We start from the raw sequence: 9993 nt of genomic DNA on the forward strand, positions 1-9993 counted from the left end.
CATGATTATCCTCCACCTCTTCAAACATCAATTGACATTCCCCAATGTGGCTTTCTCCTGGCAGTGGGTGCTTAAATGTTTGGACATCACTGCACTCCAACTCCTCATGACCCTATTTAATGGTGCACATTGAGAGGCCTGACAAATTGCAAGGGAACATAAAAAGTTCCTCAGTGTGGCCAGCATTGGGGTCATATGTCCCTGGGGACTCTTGATAGTGGGAGGAAGAAGGACCGGATCGAGGATTCAGATGCCCAGCCTCTTGGCTACTGAGACTGGATTGTGTAGAAGACTTTGTGGTGCTGTTTGTCAACACACTAGAGCCTTTGTCTGCCATCCAACCAACAATATCCTCACACTTGTCTGGGTTTGTTAGTGGTGTAGCGCACTAACTACATTTTAACAGGAACCTAGAATGAGATCCAAAGAATGAAGAAAAAACGGTACTCCAGCGTATAAAAATATAAAACTTTAATGAAAAAAAAATCATGAAAACAGGCACAATGTGGACAACATATAGACCACAGAGAGCTACCAAGCAACGCGTTTTGACATTCCGGTCTGAATCTTAAGACCCGAGTGTCGAAACCCATCAGTAGGTAGCTCTGTGGCATGTATATTTTGCCCGCACTGTGCCTGTTTTTATGAAATTTTTCCATCAAAGACGAAGTTTTATATTTTTTACACTGGAGAACCTTTTTTTTCTTCATTCCTTGCGACTTGCACGCCCAAGCCCAGGAGGCTCCATAAGTGGAACTCATTCTTGGAAAGAGACTGCAAATGGTGAGCTGACTTCTCCCATTCCTTATTCATTTTCTGTATATTTAGAACGAGGTCCAATCACCTTCGGATCTATCACACAGCCTTGGCGTGCACCTTGCATCTTGAATGCGTTATACTTATGAAAAAAAAGCAGGAAAGGCCTGGGCTGAATCCGGGGGCCGACAGAAGGTGAGTATATAATGATTTTTTAATTTTCTTATTATTTTTAACATTAGATCTTTTTACTGTTGATGCTGCATAGGCAGCATCAATAGTAAAAAGTTGGTCACACAGGGTTAATAGCAGCGTTAACGGAGTGCGCTACACCGCGGCATAACGCGTTCCGTTAACGCTGCCGTTAACCCTTTTGTGAGCGCTGACTGGAGGGGAGTAGGGAGTGACCATCTCATGGCCGCACTGTGCCCGTCGCTGACTGGTCGTTGCCGTTTGGCCGTGAACAATCAACAACTTGGGATTTCCGTGACAGACAGAAAGAAAGACAGAAAGACGGAAGTGACCCTTAGACAATTATATAGTAGATTTTAATCAATAAACAAGGAATATTATTTAGCAATTAGATTTTAACCCCTTAGTGACGGGGCTACATTTTTTAAATCTGACCAGTGTCCCTTTATGTGGTAATAACTCTGGAATGCTTCAATAGATCCCAATGATTTTGAGAAAGTTTTTTCGTGACATGTTGTACTTTGTTATTGGTAAACTTATGTCCATAAGTTTTGTGTTTATTTATAAAATATATCAGAAATTTTACAAAAATGTAAAGATTAGCAATTTTAAAAAATTGAATGATTATCACTTTAATGCAGATAGTCATACCCCACAGAAACATTAATAAGTAACATTTTCCTTATGTCTGCTTTACATCAGCACCATATGTAAAAAGTTATTTTATTTTGTTAGCCTTTTAGGAGGTTTAAAAACGTAGCAGTAATTTTTCATTTTTTCAAGGAAATTTACAAAATTTATTTTTTTTGAAGGTTTGAAGTGACTTTTGGGGTCGTAGATATTGAAAAACCTCCAGAAGTGGTACAGTTTTAAAAACAGCACCCCCGACATATTGAAAACTGCTGTCAGGTAGCTTATTAACCCTTCAGGTGATGTTAAGAAATGAATGCAAAGTGGCATGACAGGAATGAAAAAAATGTATTTTTACCACTTAAATGTCGCTGACTTCTGAACAGGCCGCTATAGCCGGCAGACTCTAAGGCCACTAATTTTCTGTGAATTGCCATGGCATACATGAGGACAACAGAATCATGATCTCAGGATGCCGAGGGATTAAATAGGGAGCCCTCACTCTCTGTTAACCGTTTATATGATCTAGTCACTATTGACAGAAGCATCTAAGGGGTTAAACAGATATGGATGGTGCCAACACTGATCTTGGCTGATACAGCAAGTTGTCAGCTATAGTGGACAGCCGGCAGCTGCTGGATTGTCACCTGTATGGGGAGGCTATTCACTTATATCTCAGGTTAGTGAAAAGACATATTGGGCGGTCATTAAAGGGTTAAAATGCATGTTACTATATGCTGCCAATGAGGAATATTATTTTGCAGTAAAAAAAATGCAGGTTGCTACAGAGGAATATTATGTATCTCCCCCAAAAAATGGCTTTGTATATGCTGTTACTACCTAATATGATTTAGTGGATTTATATATTTTGGGAGTGGATGAAACCCTGGCTATTTTATCCTAATCCCACAGTCTGTATATAAGACTAACTACTATATATCACAGTGGAAAATAGAGATCTGCAGCATGTACTTGCAATGATGAGAATGCACAGCTGCCTGCCTTTCACTCTCCCTCCTATTAAATCTCTCCCTTCTTTAATCCCCACCTAACAAACAAGTAATCTCTTCACACTCAATCTTCAGCTCTTAAAAGAGCTTTCTGGAATGAATAACACTCATTATAACTTTCTATCACTCTCCCTACGCTCCTTTCACTCTCTCTATGTTGAAACTACGCTCTCCCCACCCTGTTACAGGCTGCAATGTGTGCAAGATGGCGCCGGCCGCCTTTACATCATCCCTATGATGCTGGAAGGCCAGCCAAAGTAATGCCACACCAAAGATGGCGTTGACATTACTGTGATTGGCAAGCCAGCCCAGCATATTCATTGGCTGCAAAAAAAGGAACAAATATGCTTGGCGTGTCACTCGAATATACTGAGGCGAATACCTAATTACTTGCAGAGTAACAAAGAGCCCAAATACTGTACTATTCTTACAAGTAACAAATACTGCAGAATGTATTCGCTCATCACTACACATGATGTCTTATTAAATCAGCCATCATCTGCCAGAAAAGATAGGACTTTTGACATACATGTAAGTCAAAGGTCGTGAAAAGGTGAAGTCACATTTATTTTTCTTTGTCTTGACTTTTTTTTAGCTAAATTATTTCAAACTAGATTCATGAATTTTTACAGAAATTAAAAATTATTTTCTTTTCTCTCCAATTATTTATTTATTTATTTATTTTAAAGCTAAAAGTTGCACTGTCTGCAAAATTTAAATGAAAAATTCAGACAGATAGGAAATTACTACAGGAGGAGACTGGAAATCATTTCTACAAAAATATGAAAATGTTAAAAAGTTGCATGCAATTGTTGAATCAGTTAAAACCATCTGGAATCCTGAAACCCCACAAGTATACAGTGTTTGATTGGAACCAGTTAGATGTGTAAATATATGTAACAAGTATTAATGTTAGATAACACAAGATCCATCATTCCCAATAAATTATATCACAGCTCACCTCCTCCTCCTTCTGTACAATGAATGACTGATATCTTTATATCCATAAAATGCACTACAAGCACAGAGTTTTTGGTTGTGGCTTGTGTCGTTATGGTTTGTGATTTTTTGAAGATACGGTACATATAGCTTGTATTTTTAAAATACATTGTGCTCCAGTTGTGACCATTTTTTATGCTTCTCTATGTGACTCAAAAATTGTGTGAGTATACATAAATATATATATATATATACCGTATATACTTTATATACTGAATATTCAGTAAAATATATATATATATATATATATATATATATATATATATATACACATACATACAGTATACAGAATATATATTCATACCAAAAAAATCCAAGCAAACTGTATGAAGGAAATCTACAATAAACAAACCCTTCTAAATATTTACTCTCTTCATTATGTGGCTTATTATATTCCCATTCCTTCCAGGCAGCAGAATCATAACCATTTAGGATAAAAAAAGGGAAATTACTGAATGTTACCTCGTGCATTGTCAGATATGGTCTGTTCACATCTAGAATGTGCAGATTTCCAATGATTGGTAGTGGTCGAGGTCCGGGGGGCAAATTATAAGGATTTTTTTTCCATTCAAAGAAAAACAGGACAAAAAGAAGACATAAAATAATGGACAGAACCAATGTGATGGGATCAGATGGGATCATAATGCCAGGAAGGGTTTCTGTAGGAAGACAAAGAGAAGCATATAAATGTGCAAACATCAATAAATATATTATCTATTTCTTTCTTTCTTTCATTCTTTTTTTCTCTTTCTTTCTTTCTTTCTTTCTTTCTTTCTTTCTTTCTTTCTTTCTTTCTTTCTTTCTTCAGAATATCTATAAATCTATCCTACCGTACCTAAAATCCTTCTGTATTCTCAGTATTATTTTTCTATCCCTCAGCATTTATGCTTACATTGTTAATGAAATGTCCACGACTGGATCCTTCTCTTCTGTGTGATTTTGCAGTTCTCATTCACCTTATATAACACTGAAAATGTAATGTGATATTTACAACCCGCCCAGATATTCGGGCCAAGAAATTGTTTTCTTTGAGATTTGTTGTGCCATGGAGCAAAGTTTAAGTTCAGCAACAAATTAAACCTGACTGGAGGACCCAACGTGTCCATGAATAGCAGAGACCTGTGGTGAGGATTTTCAGATCGGTGGTCTACGTTCTCCTGCAGCTGGAGCTGGTTACACACATGTGGAAGCTGTTGGCTGATTGTAGGCTCGGCGGATTGCTATTCTCCATACACATGAATGCTCGGCATGACCAATGGATAGGGAGAAATAAGTTGCTGTCAGAAACCACTGCTGTCAGACACCTCAGGGGAAGACATATGACCAAAAAGAGCAGCGTGTTAAACTTCAGATTGCTGGATCCTTCTCTTCCCCCAAATTATCCGTTGAATGGGATTTTGGAGGCCTTCATTGATGATCAGTCAATCCCACCAATAAAGGAGTGTTCAGATGACTTTTATCTAATGTGTACGCTGGCCTTTACAGCTGGGGGCTTTACATTGGGCACTATGTGATCTACTTACAGGGAACCCATCTGACCAAATTGTAGGTCACCTATGTTTCTCAAACAGAACTTAAAACTAAAAGTGAAATAATCAATTTGTTGGAATTCCAGCAAACTAATGACCTTTTTTAGTGGAATCTAAAGACCAGGAAATTTTTTTGAAATTTTTTTACTAACCTCTCCTCAGTCCTATTCATACCTCTCCTGCTTCTGTCATTCCTCCGATCGGCTCCTCTGTCTCCTCCCTTATGTCTTCTATCATTGTGGCCTCTCGTGCTGCTGTTCTTCACTAGACCCCATGCTGTTGTGTGAATTTTATGCAGCAAACAGTAACTTGGGTAGGAAAATAAGTAATTGATGTACAAAGTATAGCATCATAGCTTAAAATGAACCTGTCAGCAGTATTGATGAGCGAAAGTGCTCGCCACTACTCATTACTCGCCCAAGTAGCGGGGTACTCGGGGTACTCGGTGAGCAGCGAGCATTTCTGAGATTATTCGGTGGTAACTGCAGTCTCCACCCCGTGTTTTTGGCGGACTTTAGAGACCCATTCACGGTTCAGGGATTGTCTGCCAGGCCAAGAAACGCCGCAGCCATGTTTGTTGTGGCCGTGCAGTGATTGGCTGGGCCGTACAGCATCATCCCAAGTATTAGAGATGTTTCAGCGAGAGTAGGGAGAGCAGCTGCCGAGATAAGGTCAGAATCGTGGTTTTAGAGTTAGTGTAGGTCTGCAACTCTTACATCCACAACTCCGGATAAACCAACAGTCCTTTCTAGGGCTAATTCGTGGGTCCCGATATTGCAGCTCTAGATAGGCAGCGCACAGCATAACTATATCAGTGCAAGGCCTGCAGGCACTGTATGTGCGTCCATTGGTCCCACTGCATCCTTCCCAAAGCTCCATCACTGCCTGCTGCTGCAGCTTATTTACTGTCTATATACCTATTTTTTTATTTTTCCACAAATCCCCCCCCAAAAAAAAAATATAGTCAAGCAGCACCGTCAGCAAGCCCTTCTTGTCCTTGTCCCAGCACAGCATTCAGTTGTCTATAACCCAGTCTTTGGAACGCAAGTGGAAATACCCAGCCAACGCCCCACAGGCCACAGTCCTTAATTCTAATATTTCTCTTCTGCTTGCGCTAGAAATGCTGCCTTTTAAGCTTGTTGAGATGGAAGCTTTCCACAACCTGATAGTGGCAGCCGTCACAAGGTACTCGGTCCCCAGTCACCACTATTTCTCTTGGTGTGCCATTCCAGCATCTCATCCTCCTCCTCTTCATCCTCCATCTCTAAAATCAACACATCAGTCAGAAGCTGGAAGCACTGCAGCACTGCCTCAGCCAAGCGACAACAGGCTGTGCTGAAGCTAATCTGCATGGGTGACAAACCGCACAATGCCGAAGAGTTGTGGACAGCGCTGAAAGAGCAGTCCGATGTTTGGATGACACACTGAACCTACAGCCAGGCATGGTCGTGTGTGACAATGGCCGTTACCTGGTGGCGGCTCTGAGGCAAGGTGAGCTCACACACGTACCTTGCTTGGCCCATGTACTTAACCTCGTGGTTCAACGTTTTCAGAAAAGCTACCCAGAGCTGCTGAATCTGCTAGTGAAAGTACGCCAGTTGTCTGCCCATTTTAGAAAGTCAGCTACTGCTTCAGCCGCCCTTGCCGTGCTTTAGCAGTGTGTTCAGCTTCCAGCTCACCAACTGTTTTGTGATGTTCCCACGCGCTGGAACTCTACGCTGCATATGTTGGAAAGGATTTGTGAGCAGAAGAGGGCCGATGTTGAATGGCCTGAGAACAGGGAGGAGGAGGATAAGGATGAGGAGGAGGAGGACCGCATGGTCAGTCTTCCTGTTGGTGGAGACACGGAAGTCTTGCCTGTTAGCAGTCTGGCACGCATGGCTGACTTTATGTTGCGCTGCATTTCACTTGACCCTCGGATTATCAAAATTTTGGGTGACACTCATTACAGGTTGGTGACACTTCTAGACCCATGCTACAAGGATAACTTTCAATCTCTTCTGCCTGAGGCAGAGAGGTGAACTAAAATGTTGCAGTACCACAGGGCCCTTGTAGCGGAATTACTCAGAAAATTTCCATGTGAGAATGCTGGCAGCAGATGTCAGAGTTTGTTGTACAACCAAGGACTCCAAGCAAGAGAGACAGAAGTACAATCCAGCTCAGTTTGAGGAACACTGGCCAAGTTCTGGGACAGTTTTCTCAGACCCTCCCATCATGGTGGCACTGAGGCAAGGGGTGCTGTCACAAGAAGTGCTATGTTTGGGAAGATAGTGAGGGAGTACCTAGTAGATCGTACAAACATCCTCCGTGATTCTTCTGTGCCTTTTAATTATTGGGTATTTAAGCTGGGCACGTGGCATGAACTGGCTCTCTATGCCTTGGAGGTCCTGGCCTGCCCTGCTGCTAGCGTTCTGTCAGAGTGGGTTTTTAGTGTCGCTGGTGGAATTATAATAGATATGAACATCCGCCTGTCAACTGAAAATGCTGACAGGCTGACTGTTATAAAAATGAACAAGGCCTGGATTGGGAAAGACATCTGTACACCACCAAGGGAAAACAGCGAAACATAACCTCAAATACATTCTCTCTTTTGGGGAGGTGTATTCTCATGCACCTCTTCACAACCACACATGGGTATATCCAAATCAAAAGACCGCAGAAAGACCGCACTAACAGCTGGTTCTATCACCCAAATGTCCTCCATCCAGACTTTATACTAGAAGCAGTTAGATATCGGGTGCTCTCGCTGAAAATAAGTTCAAATCACTGCTGCAGATGAAAGAAAGAATGCGGGCACTCACCATCCAATATTACTCCAATCTTTATTCCGACATAGAATAAAATGTAGGACAGGCAGGGAAATGCTGGCTTCCACTAGACCTAGTCTAGTGGAAGCCAGCATTTCCCTGCCTGTCCTACATTTTATTCTATGTCGGAATAAAGATTGGAGTAATATTGGATGGTGAGTGCCCGCATTCTTTCTTTCATCTGCAACACCTGGGTATATACTTACACATTTGGTCTGTTTGTTGTTCTCCTCCTCCTTATCCTCATCCTCATCATCCAGAACCACTAGATGACCAGAGTGAATGTGCTCTGTACTGTTAAAGGCCAGTGATTTTTGGGACACGGGGGCAGTGAAGGCACTATTATATTTTGTAAAAACTGGACCCCACATTGGGCAATTGGGCATTACATTACATTGGGCCAGCTTCTTAAGTCTGTCTCCTGCAATGTGTCCTTCAACTGCCATTAGATGACCAGGGTGCACGTGCTCAGTACTGTTATAGGCCGGTGATTTTTGGGCAAGTGGGTTGTGATGGCACTATATTTTTAAGTCCAAAAAGGACAACACATTGGGGAATTGGGCATGACATTTCTTTGGGCCTACTTCTTAACTCGGTTTCCTACAATCTGTCCTGCACCTGCCAGTAGATCACCAAGGTGAACGTGGTCTGTGCGGGGCATTTAGAGCTAGGGGGCTGTTATGGCACTATTTTAATCAGTCCAAAAAGGACCCCACATTGGGGAATTGGGCATGGCATTCCAATGGGCCTACTTCTTCACTCTGTCTCCTGCAATGTCTCTTGTTTAACTGCCACGAGATCACCAGGGTGAACGTGCTTTGTACTGTTATAGGCCGGTGAAGTTTGGTCAAGGGGGGCTGTGATGGCACTAGTCTATTTTTACAAAAGGTACCCCCCATTGGTGAAACCACATCCTTGTTGGCAAACACTTCAGAACCTTTAGGTACCTTAAAGAGCTCACTTGAAAAGCTCCTTTTTGTGTTGCCAGGTTGCTAACATTGGACACAATACACTTCATATAAATTTGATAAAGCAATGCTGTTACTTTGCCTCAGTAGTTCATTAAAAATATAGCTTTGTTCACTATATTAGTTTCTAACCTTGCAAGCCTTAACTTTGTATGCCTCAAATGTACAAACGGAGAATAAATATACAAATGGCGATTTGTAAACAAGATTGAAATACTGTATATCAAATGCATTCAGACAATCATATACCAGCATTTCTTGTAAAACATTTAGAGATGTGACAGACAATGCTCATAGTGACACAATCTTGATAATTGTTTGTTTATTCACTTCAAAAACAGTTCTAAGCCTCTATATGTTTGCTGTTTGTCATTGTAAAACATTAAAGTTTACTGAAACTATGCCGGTGGTGGTTTGATTGAAAACCTTGTGGGGTTCTCTATCTTGGTGTTGCTTCTCTGATATTCCAGACGGATGATGTTTTAAAGCCTCTTGGTGATGATCTAAAGGTACCTTCACACGAAGCGACGCTGCAGCGATAGCGACAACGATGTCGATCGCTGCAGCGTCGCTGTTTGATCGCTGGAGAGCTGTCACACAGACCGCTCTCCAGCGACCAACGATGCCGAGGTCCCCGGGTAACCAGGGTAAACATCGGGTTGCTAAGCGCAGAGCCGCGCTTAGTAACCCGATGTTTACCCTGGTTACCAGCGTAAAATTAAAAAAAACAAACAGTACATACTCACCAGCGCGTCCCCCAGCGTCTGCTTCCTGATACTGACTGAGCGCCGGCCCTAACAGCACAGCGGTGACGTCACCGCTGTGCTTTCACTTTCACTTTAGGGCCGGTGCTCAGTCAGTGTCAGGAAGCAGAAGCTGGGGGACGCGCAGGTGAGCATGTACTGTTTGTTTTTTTTTATTTTACGCTGGTAACCAGGGTAAACATCGGGTTACTAAGCGTGGCCCTGCGCTTGGTAACCCGATGTTTACCCTGGTTACCAGTGTAAAACATCGCTGGTATCGTTGCTTTTGCTTTCAAACACAACGATACACAGCGATTGGACGACCAAATAAAGTTCTGGACTTTATTTAGCGACCAGCG

At 41.9% G+C, this 9993-nt stretch overlaps 1 protein-coding gene across 2 annotated transcripts in view; it reads right to left on the minus strand.

The window, feature by feature from the left end:
* Positions 1-4522, minus strand: part of LOC143808687 (cytochrome P450 2A10-like) — a 186864-nt gene extending 182342 nt beyond the window's left edge. Inside the window, exons 1-2 of one of the 2 annotated variants that reach the window (XM_077291597.1) lie at positions 4480-4522; positions 4050-4246 (exon numbers count right to left, since the gene is read on the minus strand). In XM_077291597.1, coding sequence (XP_077147712.1) covers positions 4050-4229 — 180 coding nt within the window. In that variant the 5' untranslated portion in view covers positions 4230-4246; positions 4480-4522. Of the gene's footprint in view, positions 1-4049; positions 4247-4422 lie in introns of both variants that reach the window. The other variant, XM_077291599.1, reaches the window with a different exon arrangement.
* Between the last annotated feature and the right edge of the window lie 5471 nt (positions 4523-9993).

This window comes from Ranitomeya variabilis, chromosome 2, assembly GCF_051348905.1.
Source record: "Ranitomeya variabilis isolate aRanVar5 chromosome 2, aRanVar5.hap1, whole genome shotgun sequence".
In the NCBI taxonomy this organism is placed as follows: domain Eukaryota; kingdom Metazoa; phylum Chordata; class Amphibia; order Anura; family Dendrobatidae; genus Ranitomeya; species Ranitomeya variabilis.